General features: G+C 38.3%; 1 protein-coding gene across 1 annotated transcript in view; it reads right to left on the bottom strand.

Moving 5' to 3' along the window:
* Window positions 1-4,702: 4,702 nt before the first annotated feature.
* Window positions 4,703-20,390, bottom strand: part of lgi2a (leucine-rich repeat LGI family, member 2a) — a 34,089-nt gene continuing 18,401 nt past the window's right edge. Inside the window, exons 6-8 of the mRNA XM_069923101.1 lie at window positions 18,709-18,878; window positions 12,667-12,831; window positions 4,703-5,520 (exon numbers count right to left, since the gene is read on the bottom strand). Of these exons, the coding sequence (XP_069779202.1) occupies window positions 4,703-5,520; window positions 12,667-12,831; window positions 18,709-18,878 (1,153 nt within the window). The remainder of the gene's footprint in view (window positions 5,521-12,666; window positions 12,832-18,708; window positions 18,879-20,390) is intronic.

Raw genomic sequence — 20,390 nt, 5'->3', positions numbered from 1 at the left:
GAGCTTGCAGGCGCCTCAGATTGAAGAGACTGCCATCCGTGCGGTACCGGATTATACCTCCTATGGATGCTGTGTGACCTGATATGTTCTTCCAGCATTTTTGTGTTTTTAATATGTAGAGTTTCCTCCTCTTCTGAATATATCTGGAATTTGGTGGCAGGGTAAATAAAATCTGTTTTTGTCAAGAAATTTGATAAAAAACACATTGCACAAAGCAACAACAAGGCAATTAGTAGCTCCTGGTTCAATGTAGTTAAATGATGGATAACAGATGCATGCTAATATCAGCCCATGAACATTAAGATAAAAGTGCAGATAGACCATTGTAAAATCTGACAGAAAATGTGAGGTTTAGTCCTGACTAAATAGTTGGTCTCAGAATGCAAAGCAGATGGGAATTATTCTCCTTATGTTCACAATGGTTTTGGCAATTCACAAAAATGAGGCATGAAGTATAAAATCAGAGAACAAAAAACAGGCTGAGCCATTCTGTATTTAAAACAATACTAAAGAAGTAAAAGTGAGTGATTGTTTTGATAATTTTGTGAATGTTTGATTCAGGGGGAATTGGGAATAATAGCTTGGGCTGTACATTTCTGTCAAAATAATTACATGTAAAAGTGTAGAAGGAATAATTTATTTCTAGATAGAAGGCACAGGCTGTTTGCAGAACCCATATATTTTCTTGGCAAACAATTCTTTTTTTTTTATTTTCAGTTCTTCTGAGTAGTTTTTTCTTGCTCTCACTCTTCCTATCTTTATCAAAAATCACCATTTATTTTCTTTGAGGCACTTTCATTTATGTAAGACAAATTCCGTGCTGGGGAAATTTAAATATTTTGAAGAAGGGTTCAGACGTGAAATGTTAGTTATATATCTAAACCTTCCACGGATGGGGCGTGATGTGTGGAGCTCCCCCTGTGGAAGTCAGCCCGTGCCTCTGAGCTGAAATCAGACTGCAAAAGAACACAGAAGTATCTCTACAAAGCATCCAGATTTTTATTACAAATGATCAATTCGTATATGGGAAGTAAGGATGACTAATCAGGATATGTCTCAAGCAGACATCTTTCTAATGTCTCAGCCCTCACTTCAAAAATACAAAGGCATGCTTCTATATTTATATAATTTCAAATGAGTGAGGGGCAAAATGACCCTCCCTCAATATTAAATCATCCTATATAAAAAAAATTAGTTCCCCGCCACGACACCTGGCTTTTTGGGTTTATCTTTCACAAGCAAAATATGGTCTAGCATTGCCTTGAAAAATACAAAATTAATGATGTTTATGCTAGCTTTATCTCAACCACTAATTGCATTTATGCAAGCCATCTTCTTATCTGTCCTTGTAAAGCACATTGGGTGCCATTTTTCACAACATGTTACAAGGTCATATCTGTAGCTGTGTTTTCAGCCATCTTATGACACACTAAAGATTTGTCAGCCATCTTGTCTGTCTCTAAATGCTAAAAGCAAAAGCCTTAGCATTGAGATATAAACTATACTTCCACAATCCAGGAATTTTATGTTTTTTTACAATATAGCATCGACATCAGGAAAAATTAATAATTTTTTAAGATAATTACTGTTATTTTGCAGGATACATTGAGCTTATTAATAGCAATAGGGTAGCTTTGTGGCTATAATTGTTTTGTAAGTTAAAATAATTAATTGAAGGGATATAGGTCTTGCAGGCTCCTTAAACAGTTGTAGTCCTTCAGGTTTGGCAATACCTTTCACATTGTTAGGGAGAGAACCTGATTTTTGACCCAGTGATGATGAAAGCATTATCTTTCCAAGTCAAGGTGAAGTGTGGCTTGGAGGGTAACTTCCAGGTGGCGATGTCCCCAATGCTTTGCTGCCCTCGCCCTATCAGCTGGTAGGAATTGTGTGCTTGGAAGATGCTAAGAAGGTGAGTTGCTGCAGGGCATCCTGTAGAGAGTAAAAAAACTGCCACTACTGTGGTTGGGTGAGTTAACCATTGAGATTGCAGTACCTGTCAAATAGACTACCATGTCCTGTGTGGCATTGAGTATTTTTTTAAATCTGCACATATCCAGGAAAGTTTACAATAATCCATCACACTCCTGACCTGAGTCTAGTCTAGTCAAGTCAAATAAAATGGAAGTCAAATAAAACAATTTCAAGTCAAATAAAATGCAAGAACTACAAATGCGAAGTTTCATTAAATACATCATTTTCCCTTTATCATACTGTGCTGTGATTGATGTAAATTTCAGTGTTTCCTACTCATGTGTTGCAAGTTCTTGCAGCTGTCAGATTTCAATCCAACAAGTATGACCATTAAAGCAAGATCTTAGAGGAAAATGCCATAATGCAAGCTTAACTTTCCATTTATTATCACATGGCCAGCACAATATTGAGTGCCTAAAGGCCTGTACTCTGCTGTATTGCTCTATGTTCAGTGAAAAGATTTGTTTTATATGCTATCAGCAAGTCTATTTGTACATAAGCATAACAGAATAAACATAGTGCAGAGAGCAGAGTTAGAATGAGGGATCAGTTCAGAGTAAGACCAACATTATTTTACTAGCGTAAGGTTTGTTCAGTAGCAGAAAAGAATCTGGTGGTGTGTAATTTCACACTTTTGAATCTTCTTCCCAACAGGAAGGAGGAGAGAGTGTGGCCAGTTTGGGATGTGTGCTTCAGTACGTTGGCTGCTTTTTCAAGGCATTGGAAGGTGTAGGTGGAGTCAATAGAGGGAAGGAAGGTTTCTAAGATGGTCTGTGCTGTGTTTACAATTTTATGCAAGAGGAAATGTTGGTGCATCTTTTTGATCAACATGTTTGGTCCAGGATAGGTCATTGGAGAGATTTATTCCTAGGAATATAAAGCTGCCTACTGTCTTCACTTCAGTTCCTTTGGTGTGCACAAGGGAGTGAGTTCTACTATTCTTCTTGATAAACTCCTTAGTTTTCTGACATTGAGGGAGAGGTTGCTGTCCTAACACCAAACCATGAAACAGTTCTATTAAAACTGTTTATTTTTTCAAAACAATGAGCTTGAAAATCTCACCAGAGGCAAATTTTATCTGTCACATTACTGTTGGCGGCATTTGTGAAAGTATCTGCTGGAAAAAAATGCTAGTAAAAAATGAGTATATTATTGAGAATTGTGGATTGATCTTCTAGAGAAAGGCAAATAACATCTCAAAATTTGCAGTAAATTGCTCTATTCCAGCTACAACTACACAGCAGTGGCTTTTTTTTGGGAACTGTGTAGAAACATAGAAACATAGAAGATAGGAGCAGGAGTAGGTCATTCGACACTTCGAGCCTGCTCCTCCATTCAACGAGATCATGGCTGATCTTAAAGTTCAGTACCCCGTCCCCGCCTTCTCTCCGTAACCTTTAATACCCTTATACTGAAGAAATATATCTAATTCCCTCTTAAATATATTTAATGAACCTGCCTCTACTGCCCTCTGTGGCAATGAATTCCACAGATTCACCACCCTCTGGGTAAAGAAATTCCTCCTCATCTCGGTCCTAAATGGTTTGCCTATTATCCTCAAACCATGGCCCCGGGTTCTGGATTTTCCCATCATTGGAAACATCCCATCTGCATCCATTCTGTCCAGTCCTGCCAGAATTTTATATGTCTCTATGAGATCCCCTCTCAATCTTCTAAACTCCAGCGAGTACAATCCCTGTGAATGAATTTCTGGGCCCCAGCCTACAATGTATCTAAACAGGATGGCTGAAGAGAACAGATAGTTGTGCATACCAATTTAATGACCAGTGAAATTAGAAAAAACAACTCTTATAATCAATATTGTTATTACTTTTGGTTTTTTTTGTTTTCTAGATTTAATGCATTATTTTCAGTGGCCAAGGTAACATATATCTCACTTATTGGAATATAGGAAGCCCCTGGCAACAAACAGTAAGCTGCTTTGTTGCACCAACACAGCAGCTACAGATGGTCTAATGCTACATGCTTATTTTCCACCTAAAACAATGGCTCGCTGAGCAAGATCCATCTCAAGGTAGCAATCCAAACAAAATGAAAGTTGTCACTCTGTGGTTCTGTACATTTCACTTTTAATTGCCTGGTTCCTTCTGCTAAATTAAATTGCAGCTAAAAGGAATCAACATTCGTTGTAACATACAGTACAAGTTAAAAATCAAGCCAATGTCACAAGCAAAATGTAACTATTCTGATGAGGTCTGTGTATGACTCATGACCTTTCTGCCAATTTATAAGCATAGTTAATTCAGGAATAGTATTTATTCTGTTGTACAAGTAATTAAAATGAGCATATTTATTTATTGTTTAACTAACATTTACATTTTAGAATTTTATTATATATACCATAATATAATACATATTGATGAACAAAAATACATTTCATAAATACATCTTCTGCAACTATTGTACAGTAAATGACAGTTCTTCTTTTAATTACCTATTAGAATCAATAAATGTTTCCTTTGTTTTGAGAATGGGAGTTTACAAGAGAACAGTGAATACATTGGCATCACAGGGCAAAGTCAAGTAAACTAATGGCCTCCACCTTTCAAACAGTAAGCCATGACTTGATTACTGAGTTTTTATAGGGCTATTTTTTTTTCTGATTGTAGATTTGTTGTGTAATACTTTGAAGCAGTTTGTTTCAGCAAAGATCCAATTTCAAACTAACTGATCCCAATTTTGATTTAGCTGTTTTTTTTTCTAGAAGTTACAAGCTCAAATCAATAACTGCATGCTCAAAAATTTGAGTACTTCCTTTAAAACTTGCAGCAAATAAAAAATCCATTCGATCTGTAGATACAGCAGTGAAAGATCGAGGAGCCTGGACATAGATTTCTTCAAATTTTGTAAAGTCTTTTCGTTGACTGTCCCAAATATAAATCTGCGAGAAAGTGTAGTCACTTCCTACCACCAAGTAGTGCCGGTCCTTGAATGAAAATGGCTGCAGAAGCATTGATCCTCGTGAAGGAAGATCCTGCACTTCAATAAACTGCTTTGTATTCCATTTCATTATTTTAGAATCTCCAATAAATCTTGTTAGACAAATGAACAGATCATTTTTAATTCTAAAACTTTTCACAGCTATAACATCCTCCATATGTTGAATAACACTTTGCTGCACAAACTGCAATGTATTTCTGTCCCACTCAAAGATCACTGGGTTTTGTGATAGAGTTGTCAATATTAAACAAGGTTTCCCATCAATATTGATATATTCTGAGTCTGTATCCCTCAACCATTTGTGCAGTGTCTGGTAGGAATAGAATCCTTTTCCACTCCACTTATATATTGTTGATAACCCAGCTTTGGAACTATCTACTATAATAAAGTACCACTCGTTGTTAATCTGGAATGCCTCAATGTCATTTGGCTTTGAAATTTTAGAAGCTTCGATTCCTTGAAATTTCACAAATTTGGTCCAGCTCTCATCATATTTATAAATGGAGGAATCACCAAAAAGTTGCGCAATTACAACAAAGATTTGTTGTTCAATTGTTATTGCTGTACATCCAATTACGGATTGACCTGCAAATAAGGCACAAGATTGTTATTTTATATAATATGTAACTGGAAAAGTAGAGAACTCACAAAGTAGAAAACCTTAGCTATTATGAATGCCCCTAGAATCAAAACGACTGGAACAATTTTCGTTAGTCACAGTCAGATGCCAGTAGCCTACATAGAGAAAGACAAGATTTAAAATTAACTGGGTTTTGTGGAGAGTTCCAAAGAAAGCTGGTAGATGTCTGTCCATCTCCCTTTCCAATGTGACTTCCAAATTGGTACAATTCACTACAATCATGAATTTAGTGAACAAAAATATCATTAAACAAACTGAACAACCAATGAAATGAAAAATTTTCCAGACTGCAAACCAAAGGAATAAAATGCACAAATTCAGTTAATTTCAAATAAAGATGAATAAATTAATATCAACAACAATAATTTTATAATAACATAAGGAGGAAATTCAATTTTACACATATAAAATTAGGTTTCAGGGCCAGGGTGATTATTAAGCAATAATACTGATTTCATCTTATTTAATGAATTCTAATACATTAACAATCTTTACAATGAGAATAGAGTGGATGCAATAACTTTACATCCCATGAACTGTGTAAAAGCTTGTAGTTCTCATTGCTGCACTGCCTTCAGATAATGGAATCTGCAAAGTCTATTAGTTACTCATAGAACTATAAACTTTTACTTACATATACTCAGCGTTTGGAGGAGCAAAGTATCACTCTCATCAATTTCTGGAATTCTGCATTTAACTAAGCACATACAGATGTCAGATGTTGTTGTCAATTTTAAGCAGTAATGGTGTTAAAGTATTTACAATTTTGGCATAATTACAATTTATGGCCATTAAATTTGGTGCATAGCCTTCATATTATTGAACAATCATTATTGGGACTAAAAGCACTTGTTAGTCTAGTAATTATGCTGCAGAAGGTATGTTTATTATGAAAATGGTTGCCCTTTATCTCATTACTTGAGGTACACAACATTTCTGGGTTTCTTCCTCACCTGCAACTGAAATTGTTGGTTCAATTCCAGTACTTGAAATGGCTATTTTCCCAAGTTAGGATCTGAGCAAGTATTAACTTTTAAATTTAAATTTAATTTTTTTAAAATCTAAATTTTAAATTGAGATATACAGCATGGAAACTGGCCATTTCAGCCCATGTGTCTGTGTTACCCAATTTACACCCAATTAATCTACACCCCCAGTATATTTTGAACAGTGGGAGGAAATCAGAGCCCCCAGGAAAAACCCATAAAGACACGGGGAGAACATACAAACTCCTTACAGACAGCGTGGGATTCGAACCCTCATCCCAGTCGCTGGTGCTGTAAAGGTATTGCACTAACCACTATACCAACTGTGCCGCCCCATCAAAGGTATTACATATTTAACAAATGTATTTGTTTAATCATTTTTACCTTTGGCCTCAGACCGAATACTTTGCCCAAAATTTTGGGCTGAAATTTGGATTACTCAGTCTGTACAACTCCAATATCCTTCAGTGCAGATATTCTTGTGGTTTGTGCCCACACATTTTCCAATATCACTTGGAGCAAAGCTAAAGGACAGATCATTGTGTATCTATACTGAGACAATTTTCATACCCATTGATTTAATGATTTGTGTATATTTGTGGGGAAAAGATTCTTCAGATTTCAAACTCTGCTATTAATGCTAAATGTGTTCCTGGTGGCAATAATACTTTCTCTGCTACTTGTGAAATACAGCTTTTGAAAATATGGGAACAATTTCTGAGACAGAGTACATTGTACTGTTGTTACCCTAAATTGCTATAAGAGATGAACATCTCGGAAAGGAAAAGGTGCAGGAGACCACTTAATACATCAAGGCTCTGATCAATAGTCCTTGACCTGAAATGTTAGCTCTGTTTTTCTTTCTGCTGTTATGACCAGAATTGCAGAGTTTGTTTCTCAGCATGTTCTACTTTTATTTCAGATTTCCAGCATCCATGCACATAACTGAGGCAATCATTTCTACCCTCCTCAGGAAGATTGCACACTAGTGTTACTCAGTGGTGCAGCTAGTAGAGCCATTGCTTCACAGCTTCAGAGGCCGAGATCAAATCCTGACTTCCCGTGCTGTATGTGTGGATTTGTTCTTTTTCCTTGTAACTAGGGTGTTTTGTTTTATCCCACATCCCAATGACATAGGATTGGTCAGTTAATTGACCATTGTTTATAGATTAGTGTTAGTAGGAATATAGGGAGAACAAATTTGGATGAGTAAATAGATACAAAATGCCAATGACTGAAGCGCTGTAAACAAAACACCAGCTTACTTTTAAAACAACAAATAGCATACAATGCAAAAATCCCCCAAAGAGGAGAAATTACTGGGACACTGTAAGAAAGAACAGAGGTCACGAATCTCCATTGAGGTAATCCTGCCAGAAAACATGTAAAGCCCCAACCACTCTCATGCACTCCTTACCATTTAAAGTAGATAGAAAAGGTCTGTTGTAAACAAATGCCAACATTACTCTATAATTATTTTCTATGGACTCCTATTACAATGAGCGTGGAAGGAGGAAATTAATTACATTAGCAATGGAGGAAGACCACAGGAGTCATTGCCAACACTCTTATCTCAGGACAAGTGGCACATTAAATATAAAACCATCCTGTTGGCTTCTTGATATGTAGGACTCAATTATGGAAAAAATATGTTTTTCTACTAATCAAAGTTCTTTGGCGTTCCTTTCTGCTGAAATTAGTTTTATTCTCTTAGTGAAGTTCTTCATGTCGAAATCTCATTGATCAATTATTGATGAGATGCAGAAAGATATTCTTCAATAACCAATTATATCATGTTGCTTTATAAGATTGCTCTTTCTACAATATTTTATTGATCTGAAATTGGGCAAAATTGCAAGCGTAAGATTAAGGATTTAACTTGGGGTACTTTGGAAATAAAATTTAAAAAGGTGATGAATCCAGCACTGAAGATCTTGTATTTAAATGGCAGCAGTACAAGAAGTAAGATCAATGATCTAACAGTGCAGCTGGAAGTTGGCAGGTATGGTAATGTGGCCATCACTGAGTTGTGACTGAAAGAGGACCAAAGTGGGAACTAAATATCCATGGATACACCATGTATCAAAAGGACAGGAAGATAGCCTGAGTGGATGGAATGATTTTGCTGGTTAAAAATGGAATTAAATCTTTGGAGAGAGGAGACATTTGATCAGAAGATATAAAATCCCTGTGGTTAGAATTAAGAAAATGTAAGGGTAAAAAGTCCCTGATGGGACTTGTGTACAAGCCATTAAACAGTAGCCAGGATGTGGCATGCAAACTACAAAGGGAGATAGAGAAAGCATTCAACAAGTACAATGGTGCAAAAGTCATGGGGGATTCCAATATGCAGGTTTTCTGGGAGAACCAGGTTGATACTTATTTACGAATACCTTCAGGGTGGCTTCTTAGAACGGCTTGTTGCTGAGCCAACCAGGGAAATGGCAATTCTGGATGGGTATTATGCAATGAACCACAGTTGATAAGGGAGCTGAAGGGAAGGGAACCCTTAGGGAGCAGTGATCATAATATGATAGAATTCACCTTGCAGTTTGAGAGGGGAGAAACTAAAATCAGAGGTGTCAGAATACCAGTTGAATAAAGGGGTCTATAGAAGTATGAGAGGCATACTGGCAAAAGTTGAATGGAAAGGCACACAAGCAGGGAGGACAGAGAGAAACAATGGCTGGAGTTTCTGTGGGAAATAAGGAAGGTGCAGGACAGGTATATTCCAAAAACAAAGAAATATTTGAATGGAAAAATGACACAACTGAGGCTCCCAAGAGAAATCAGCCAAAATAAAAGCAAAAGATTTTATTTTAACTTTGAAAGGAAACAGGCAAATAATATCAAAAAAGTTTTTTTTGCATGAAAGAGTTTTAAAAAAATAGGTAATAGTAGATAGAGTACTGGAGAAATTGGAGACAAGGAGCAGGCAGAGGAATTGAATTCGTATTATATATCAGTCTTCGCTGTGGAAGACATCAGCAGTATACCGGACTTTCAAAAATGTTAGGGAAGAGGAAGTGCCAGATTACCAGAGAGAAGGTGCTTAGAAACCTGAAAGACCGAAGGGTAGATAACTTTCCCGGACCAGATAGAAAGTACACTCGGGTTCTTGAAGCAGCTATCAAGATTGTGGAGGCATTTGTAATGATCTTCCAAGAATCAATAGATTCTGGCATGGTTCCAGAGAACTAGAAGATTGCAAATAATATGTAAAAAAGGAGGAAAGCAGCAGAAAGAAAATTATAGACCAGTTAGTCTAGCACCAGAGGATGTGAAGTTGTTGGAGTCGATCGTCAAGGATGAGAATATGGAGTACCTGGAGGTGCATGACAAGATAGGACAAAGTCAGCATGGTTTTCTTGATGGAAAATCTTGACTGACAAATCTACTGCAATTTTTTGAGGAAACCACAAGCAGGCTAAACAAAGGTGAAGCAGTGGATGTTGCATATTTCAATTTTTTACAAGACTGCTTAACAAGAAGAGAGCCCATGGACCTACGGAAAATATACTAGCATAGGTGGCACATTAGCTGACTGTCAGGAAATAGAGAGTGGGAATAAGGGCTACTAGTTACCAGTGGTGCTCATAGAGGGGTCAGTGTTTGGGCTACTTTTTAAAAAATTTTCTATGTTAATGACTTGGATTGCAGAATAAATAGTTTTACGGTTAAGTTTGCAGATGATACAAAGAGAGGTGTAGTGACAGGTTGTGATGAGGAAACAGAAAGGCTGCAGAGATTAGGAGAATGGGAAAAGAAGTGACAAATAAAATCATTGCTGGAAAGTATAGAGTCATGAACATTGACAGAAAGAATAAAAGGGGAAACTATTATTTGGATGGGAAGAAATTCAAAATTTGGAGGAGCACATGGACTTGGGACTCTTTGTGCAGAATATCCTAAAGGTTAACCTCCAGGTGAGGAAGGCAAATGCAATGTTGAGAAAAAGGATATAAGAGCAGGGAGATGATGTTGAGGCATTATAAGGCACTGGTGAGGCCTCACTTGGAGTACGGGGTACAGCTTGGGGCTCCTTATTTAAGAAAGAATATGATGGCATTGGAAAGGGTTCAGAGAAAATTAACAAGAATGATTCCTGGAATGAAGGGATTAACATATGAGGAACATTTCATGGCTCTTGGGACTGTACTCCTTGGAGATCATAAGAATGAAGGGGACCTCATAAAAGCATTTTGAATGTTGAAAGTCTGGACAGAGTAGATGAGGCAAAGTTAATTCCCATAGTTGAGGAGGCTAGGACAAGAGGGCACAACTTCAGAATTGAAGGGTGCCCATTTAAAACAAAGATAAGAAGAACTTTCTTTAGTCAGAGACTGGTGAACCTCTGGAATTTGCCACCACGTGCGGTGCGGAAGCCAAGCTGTTAGGTGCATTTAAGGTAGAGATTGATAGGTACCTGAATAGTCAGGGTATCTAAGGCTATTGGAAGAAGACAAGTGACTGAGGCTAAGTGGGAGAATGGATCAGCTCATGACGGAATGGGGGAGTGAAATCGATGCCCCCATTGAAGTAATGGCCTACTTCTGCTCGAATATCTTATGGTCTTATGGAAATCTCATAAAAATTCTAGAGGGGAAGTAATAGACAACTAACTCTAAGATTTACCTTGAGGTCCTGATGAAATTCATCCCCGATCAAACTATTACAGTACCAGGAGCCCTGGTTCAAATCAGGCACTGGCTGTAAAGAGTTTAAATGTTCTCCCTGTGACCTCATTGGTTTACTATGGGTGTTTCGGTTTCCTTACAATCTCCAAAATGGTATGGGGTTTATAGCTTAAATGATGTATTTGGGCAGTGTGGGATCTTGAACCAGAAGGGCCTGTTACCATGCTGTATCTCTAAATTAAATACAACTACTGGCAGGAGCTAATTACCATTCTTCGAATCTGTTTTTTCTGTTGTCAGCTAGATTGAGAAGCTTTGACCATTGGAAAGTTTGGTCTGTGCAGCAGGATGATGGGGAAGAGTGAGGGATACATCATGAATTGGGAGCAGGGACCAATGATGGAAGAGGCTTGAGAAGTTGGGAGAGGTGAGAACATCAATGACATGGATAAATTGTTTTGAAGAAAAAGGGAGATGATTGAAAAGTTGGCCCAAGAAATTGGGTAAAGGTAGTACGACATTGCAGAGGGCCCATGGACAATGTCATCTGGTGTCCCCTGTAGGCTGACTGCAGTGGAGATTAACATGGGTGGACTGTGGTTATGAGGATCTCCATGGTCCACGTACAGTTGTAGAAGACACAGATATCCCCTATTCAGCAGCTATTCAGTGTTGAAGTTGGAAATCAGAAAAAGTGTTAAGCATGCAATCTTTTGAAAATATCAAAGGAAATTATTGAAGTTTTAATCTCAAGTCCAACCATATTCTTTCTGTGGGTGTATCGTCACTGACAGAGACCTCTGTTTCATAGTCTTCATTCATTACAAGTTGTCTAATTGAATAACCAATTAACATTTCAAAACTTAAGCATTTAGAAAAACTATATTTTCAGTCATTCTTAAATGGTTCCTACTTTGTGTCTTGATAGCAAAATCAGAAAAATAATGTTAAGATGTCAAAAAGTTTAGTGCATCAATATTAGAATCACATACTTCACCTTTAGAGCAGGCAGCCAGCTGTCAATAGTATTCATTGACATATCTCTGGTTTTGGTTTTTATAAACCTGCATGGATTTATGATCCAGAACTAACATATAATCAAACACTATTAATATTATTTTTCCAGCCTCTCCTCAAAGTGGAATTCAACTTTAAACTAGTCCAGTGGACCTCTTTTCTTTCACTCCCATGACCATTCTTCCTCTGTAACTCAGTGAATTTTTGAGAATGGAGGTTTTTCTGACTGGGACAAATGGAAATCAGGACCAGAGATTTTGTACTTCACTAATAGGAATTCAAGCATTATGTGGGTATCTATCATCGATTCCTAATGGAGCTTCTCAGTAGAGATCAATTCTGACATCATGAATTGGGATTTCCCATTCTGCATGGTTGAGCATCAGAAAATTACATATAGTGCATGCAGAGTGTTGGGCTAATATTAAGTGTTGGTTAGATTTGTACATACCAGTAATATTGTCATAACTTCTAAAATTCATCTCAATGTGGTCCCACTCTAACACGCTGCAGTTTCCCACATTTGGTTGTGCGATTGTTACATAAATATCATTCTTAAAAGAGAACGTGTTCACAGCTACAGATTCATATGGCAAGATCTGGTGCAGTACAAACTCTGCAAATAAAACAGTATTTTACACACATAAACATCAAAGTAATAAAGGAAAAGCAGACACTCAGCTTTCATCAAACTGTTCACAAAATTTTAAGGTAAAATAAAGATTTTGTGGTTTATTTCAGAATAAGAATTGTTAAAACAATGTCGCTGTGATTTTAATGAGCAGGTTGGAATAGTCTGTATCTGGCATCGATAGCTTTACTCAGCCTGACAATAATATATTGCCCCTTATCCAACTCATGCACAATTAAAATTACACAGAAGATGCTTTTTAGCAAAGGTCAAGCATTGTTGAACAACACATTCAGTTTGTTTTTAGTCACGTAGCTTGCTGAGAATGACATGAAAGGGAGCAATTACAGGATTCAAGTTGATACTAAAAACAATGAAGTAGAATGAAAATCTTTTCCAGTGTTCAAAAAATTCTATGTTTATGTCATTTTAATTTTTTACTTATTTTCACCATTTGTTGATGACCCCTCTGAAGTGTAGTGTTTCCATAGAGTGGGGATGTTATGCAGGATGTTACCCGTGGTGGTAGCATCTCCAGTTTCTTGAAGACTAACTGGGTGTGCATCACAGGTGTCTGTAAAGGTCACCACTGCCGTCAATATTTTTGCCTCTGCTTCCTCGCAATGTGCTGTATGATAAATATCAAAGTCCCCGCTATCTTCTAAAATAAGTGCATAATGCAGATGGGTTGTTTGTCAAAAATGAGAGTTAGGCAAACTTTCCCATGGGTAAGCATCTCCGGCAGGAGCAAGTATTCTGATTCAATTAGTTGCCATTAATTGCACAAACGTGGCAATTTGAGGACCTGTACAGGAGTCAATACCTTTGATATGCATTCTCCTATATAAAAACTGAAATGCGGCAGGTTGTACAGAACATGTTATACGGTAAGTGTAACATTTCAGGCTTTTTCATTCAGGGAAACAGACATACAGTATGTGCTGATTCTTAGAAGACAAGGAATGATCTTGTGACTAATGGTGTGCCTCAGGGATCTGTGTTGGGACCATAGTTGTATATATCAATGATCCAGATGATAATGTGGTAAATTAGATCAGCAAGTTTGCTGATAACACAAAGATAGAAGGCGTTGTGGACAGCGAGCAAGATTTTCAAAGCTTGCAGAGGGATCTGCACCAAATGGGAGAATGGGCCAAAAAAATGGCAGATGGAGTTTAATGCAGATAAGTGTTAGATGATACATTTTGGAAGGGCAAATCAAGGTAGGACATACACAGTAAATGATAGGGCACTTAGGAGTATGGAGGAGCAGAGAGATCTAGGAATACAGATACATTGTTCCCTGAAGTTGGTGTCGCAGGAGAACAGGGTTGAAAAGAAAGCTTTTGGGATCTTAGCCTTTATGAATCGAAGTATTGAGTATAGGATTTGGGATGTTATGTTGAAGTTGTTTAAGACATTGGTGAGGCCAAATTTGGAATATTGTGTGCAGTTCTGGTCACCTAACTACAGGAAAGATATCAATAAGTTTGAAAGAGTGCAAAGAAGATTTATGAGGATGTTGCTGGGCTTTCAGGAGTTGAGTTAGAGGGAAAGATTAAGCAGGTTAGGAGTTTATTTCTTGGAGCGAAGAAGAATAAGGGGAGATTTGATAGAGGTTTACAAAATTATGAGAGGTATAGACAGAGAGGATTCAAGTAGGCTTTTTCCACTTAGATTTGGGGAGATAAATATGAGAGGTCATAGTCTTAAGATGAAAGGGGAAAGGTTTAGGGGGAACATTAGGGGAAAGTTCTTCACTCAGAAAGTGGTGGAAGTGTGGAATGAGCTGCCTTCTGATGTGGTGAATGCAGACTCAATCTTGTGTTTTAAGAATAAATTGGATAGATACATGAATGGGAGAGGTCTGGAGAGTTAGGAATGGGAAAAGGTCATTGGGAGTACAGGAATGATGGTGAGCACAGACTAGAAGGGCCGAATGGCCTGATTTCTGTGCTGTAGTTTTCTATGATTCTAAATCTGACTTGAAATACCCATGTGGAATTTCATGCCAGAGGATTGTGAGAGCCTTCTCAGGAGTAATAAAGCCTAAGCTATTAAAATATTGAAGGTATGCTATAGAGTTCTAGATATGGCTGGAGATTCTACTCAGTATTTGTCGGCAAAGGGTTAATGATGATGTCCAGATCAACACTATAATGCCCTCCTTCTTCAAAAAACAAGGCTTCCCCTCTGCTGCCATTAACTAAGCTCTTACCCACATCTCCTCCATTTCCCTCACATCTGCCCTGGTCCACTCCAGCCTGAGATGCAACAAGAACAGGATTCTCCTTGTTCTCCCCTACCACCACACCACCTTCCACTTCCAAAATATTATCCTCTGCAATTTCCGCTACATACAACATGATTCCACCACTGGAGACATCTTTTCCTTTCCTCCCCTCTCTGTTCCCTCTGCGACTCCCTCATCCACACATCTCTTCCCACTTATCGCTTACTCGGTACCTGCCACTGTGAATGCAGGAAATGCTGCACTTGCATCCACTCCTTCTCCCTCATCACCATTTGGGACCCAAAACAGTCCTTTCAAGTAAAGCAACACGTCACTTGTGCATCTGCAGGAGTCATCTACTACATCCTGTACTCCCGTTGTGGCCTCCTCTACATCAGAGACCTTCACTCTGTTCGCTGCAATAACAGTTATCACCCAGTGACCAACCATTTCAATTCCACATATCATTCACACACTGAGATGTCTGCCTATGGCCTCGTGCACTGTCAAACCAAGGCCACCCGCAAATTGGAGGAACACTACTTAATGTTCTATCTGGGCACTAGTTCAACCAGGTGGCATGAACATAAACTTCTCCAGTCTCCAAAAGGCCCTGCCTCTACCTATATCTCTTTCTCTATTCCTCTGTCTTCTTTCCTCCAGCTCCTCACCCCCCTCCCTCTCCATTCAGAGTGCTCTTCCTTCCCCCCTCTCACTTTTTGCCGTTTTACTCTTTCTATATTCACCTTTTGCCTATGGACCTGTGCTCCGCCCTCTGCCCCTCCTCTCCCCATTTTTTATTCAGCTTTTTGATCATACTTTGATGGAAGGCTCAGCCCTGAAATGTTGGTTGTACAGTATACTGTTGCTTCTTATGAATGCTGCGTGGCTTGCAGAATTTCTCCAGCACTTTTCTGTATTGCAGCCAAGAATGCGTTGGGTGAAAAGCTCATTGAAGGATTGTGACTGAATCTTATGAGGTTGGGTGTGGTTGATTGGGAAATTAAGATGTCAATGGACAGGCCATGGCCAGTGTTTAAATAAATAATACAATCTATTTTCCTTTCAAGCACAAAAATTGCACAGGAAATGGGACCCTTCTGTGGCTGAGAGGGAAATTGAGGATAACGTTATATCAAAAGAAAAGGCTTTTAAATTTGCGAGGGGATTTCACTGATGATTGAGAGCATTTAAGGACCAAAAAACTAATTTAGTGGATAGAATATGAAAATTAACAAATAAGAAAAGTAAAAAGACCGAAAAAGGCTTCCCTTTGCATGCACAAAGGGGATATCTAGTGACGGCAAATGCGGATCCATTGTTGGGAAAATTTGCAATGTGGTAAAAGAAAAAGAGATGAGGACACAAAAGACTGCCAGAAAATCTAGAGAATTAAGGAATCACAAAAAAGTTATTTAATCGTGTTAAAAAAAAGTGCAAGGAGATGGTGAGGCTTCAACTATTAAATCTCATGGATTCATTGACTGATATCCCAGAATTTTGAGAAAGGTAATTTTTCTGAAGATTCTGGAATAGTTCTTACAAACTGAGTTGACAACCCCAAAATGCTGGAATATATAATGAAATATGTCGTATCAGAATACCTGAATAGAATAAAAGTGAGGAGAGTCTGCACTAATTTATAAAAGAAAAATTATGTTAATTAATTTATTGTAGTTCTTTGTAAACTTGATGTTAAATCCTAAATTCATCTTCTGAAAAAACATCAGTATCCAGCTAAGCAGAGATCAGCACAGTTTGCAACTCCCTATCCTCAAACCCTTAAAAAGCAAACTCTCCAGAACACAAATGGAGTGTGAATTACTGGATGAAATGTGCTTGCTACTGGTGTATGCTGTGGTATTGAGGGGCAAACCTGAGCCACATTCCCCACACCCCGTCCCCACCCCCACCCCCACCCACCACAGCCGGCTGCAGTATACCACCCACCATGTGGAGCAGTTCACTTTCTTTTCCCCTGGGAATGAGCCTGAGCTCCACTCCAGATTTCAAGCCGTGGGCGATGCTGGTGAGTCATTTGCAAGGTGTGTGCTGGTAAAGGGTTGGGGGCTTAGCGAGGTGCATGCCCAAAATCAATATTGTGCCTGTTTGTGACGATCACCATAAATAATTTTCCTAATTCATTAGGGTTCTGTGCCTGCACCAGATCGAGGGGCAGCAGGTACCATTTGTTGTATATTTTCATTGTATTTAACTGTTCACGATTTGTAGCGAGTGCCGTTATTAGGTGCATCTGATGCGTGTGTATTGTAAGTACCTTGTTTAATTATGTGTCTGTATGATCCCTGTGGCAACTTACCCCCGCAGGTCAATAAATATCTTTGCTGTGATCGAATTTTGTTCAGATTCGTTGCTTCTCAGACCCTCCGAACTTGTATCCCTTATCACAGGTATACCTTCAGAAAGAACGAGACTCTCTGAGGAATCACCCTTGTAAATGTTCTGCAGTATGCTGAGCAGACAAAGGCTTTCGGGGATAATAGAAAAGGATATTGTTTATCTGTGGAAAAGCCATCTCTTAGTTTACTGAGAGAAAAAAGTCTTCCTGTTGCTTCTATTATCCCCAAACGCTCACTTTTGTTGAACTGACTAGTCCATTGAACTGCTTCCTATGTTACCCAAAGACTAGAGCACATTTCTCCTGCTGCTGTTACCCACCACCTCCCCTTCCTTCACCCACATCTTCTTGTTGCAAGTTCTCTCTTCCCATCAATGGGGAACATCGTATCCTAGTGCTCCCTGACTGCACCTGGTAGTAATGACATTATTGAATCTGGGTGCCAACCTTGTTTCACGTGCTTCTAATTTCCACTTGAAGACTGACCTTACCTAAAATCCAAATGTATTGCTTCCAATGAATTGTGTTCATAGATTCCACCCCACAGAGTTTCTTCTGGAGCTCACCCTAACAATTTCACCACACCATTCTTCTGAGTTAGGCAGTCTTCAAATTAATATTGGGGCCAGCAGGTCTTTTTATTTTGAATGGTAATTAACTGAACTTCCAAAATTTCATCTTCTTGTAACATTTTCCCTCCATTCACTGAGCTAGGAATTTAGTTTCTCTTTCTTATCTAATTTTTTTGCTTGCTGGAAGATTGGTTTTGGGGATGGAGGGGGATATCTTTCTCATTAACTCATTAATTTGTACTTCCAAAGAAGAATCACTAGTAAGTGAGCAGTAGTGGAAATTTATGTCAAACCTCACTTTAGTCAAGAAATAATGTGATTATTTGTAGTGTACTTAGTGCAGACCCAGTTAAATGAGAAATTCTGAGGCTAATGGTACATTTTACCTAATGAACAACTGAGCAGGATTTCAAATATTTAATCAGATGTTGCCATCAGGGTCAATAAAAGACATCTGAATAATCATCCACTTTCTTATTTTCTACATCTGTTTCTTTATTTATGTCTATACACTAAAGGGGGAGAGACTCTGAGATGGTCAGTGGATTTATTAAAAATAGAACAGCAATTTTTCATGTATTGTATTTTACATGTTAATTGTATTATTCTGAGATAGAAAAATATTTGCTATGACCTATGACTGATATAATTGACAATTATATTTAAATTACTTGTGGACAACATGGGAAATGACCTACCTGTTGACATGCAATCGAACTTAAAGGTTGCCAAATCAGTAATCTTCTTCCCCTTGTGATCTGGCGGGCCAGCACAGTAAACATCAGTCACAGTGGTATTTATGGTCTTCAACCAAGAGGTCATCCATTTAGTTTTACAGTCACATTGGAACTTGTTACCACGCAGATCCCTGGTCAGTTAAAGAAAATATTGAATAAATAATTGTGACAGGAAGTCATTGTATTTGATCATCTGTGGAGAGGCGTCCCTTTTCTGGGCTGCATCTGAGCACAGGGGTTTGCCTCGGGACAATTTAGAACAGAAATGAGATATTTCTTAAAACTTATGTGCAAGTTTAGCTTGCTAGAACACAGGGCACCAAGAGAATTACAGGTTAAAGGGATCAGAGAGGAAAGTGGTCAATGTATCAGCCACAATCTTTCTGAAAGACAGAGCAGACGAGGGCTCATGTAACCCTTCTCCTCCTGCTTTTTCTTATAAGGTCTCCACATGCTTACAGGATACAAAGTCCAGAAGCTGGTAGCATCATTACAGGATAGAGGGAAGTTTGTGGTGCTCATGTCAGGAACAGTTGCTACCCTTCCATCGAACTCCTAAACAACAAACTCAATCAGAGACTCATTTAAGAACCTCTTACTTTGCACATTATATATTATTGAATATTTATTTCTGTATTGCAATCAGTTTGTTTACATGGACAATATGGCCTTGGACAATAGATGCTGTCCTTGCCAGCAGCATCTTCATTTCGTGATCAGAATTTCTCTCTTTTGTATCTTTACTTGAGTAATTTTTGCACTACCTATAAGTGGTAATTCTGCCTGGCCTGCAGGTAAAAAGAATCTCAAGGTCGTATGTGAAGCCATGTATGTACTCTGACAATAAATCTAAACTTTGAACTTTATCAACCTTTGAAAATCAAGACCACTGGGGCAGTAGATGGTGCAACATGTTCAGGATCTCCATACAAGCCTACTGCTTCTGGCATTCCCAGATGTAGCCACTTCGAAGTACTAACCAGGCTGGTGTGCTCAGTTTAAGATAAAACAAGACCAGTTGTTTCCAGATGAGTTCCAAATGACCATTTTCTACAAAGAAGCCAGTAATTTCAAAGTTATCTTCTGATTGTTTAGTCCAGTGGTTCTCAACCTTTTTCTTTCCACCCGCATACCTCTTTAAGTATTTCCTATGCCATTGGTGCTCTGTGATTAGTAAAGGGATTGCTTAAGGTGGTATGTGGATGGAAATAAAAAGTTTGATCACCACTGTTTTAATTGTACTTAATTGACTCGTTATGTGCACGGTTTCATAACTCCAAAGGAAATGGGCCAATGACAATTTTTCTCAAGCAAAATATTTCAGTAACAATTGGGTCTAGAGCAGTGATTCGCAACCCTCCCTTCCCACTCACATCCCACCTTAAGCAATGCCTTACTCATCACAGAGTACCGATGGAATACGGATTACACAGGTCATTAGTTTTCTTTTAATCTAGATTCCAGGATGCATTCTTGCCCTTTCCCCATATTCCTGTGCAATCAGACTGGGAATGTGCTGGAGGCCAAATATTTTCAGCCCCACCAGATCTGTATCTGGCAACTCAATTTTCAAAACAGAAAAGACATTTTCTTAATCATATAATGTGCCTCAAAATGCTTTTTATATATGTTATATATCTACT

Source organism: Narcine bancroftii, chromosome 3 (assembly GCF_036971445.1).
Source record: "Narcine bancroftii isolate sNarBan1 chromosome 3, sNarBan1.hap1, whole genome shotgun sequence".
Lineage (NCBI taxonomy): Eukaryota > Metazoa > Chordata > Chondrichthyes > Torpediniformes > Narcinidae > Narcine > Narcine bancroftii.
Note: the sequence above shows the minus strand (reverse complement) of the source record. Positions and strands in the feature narration are given on the sequence as shown.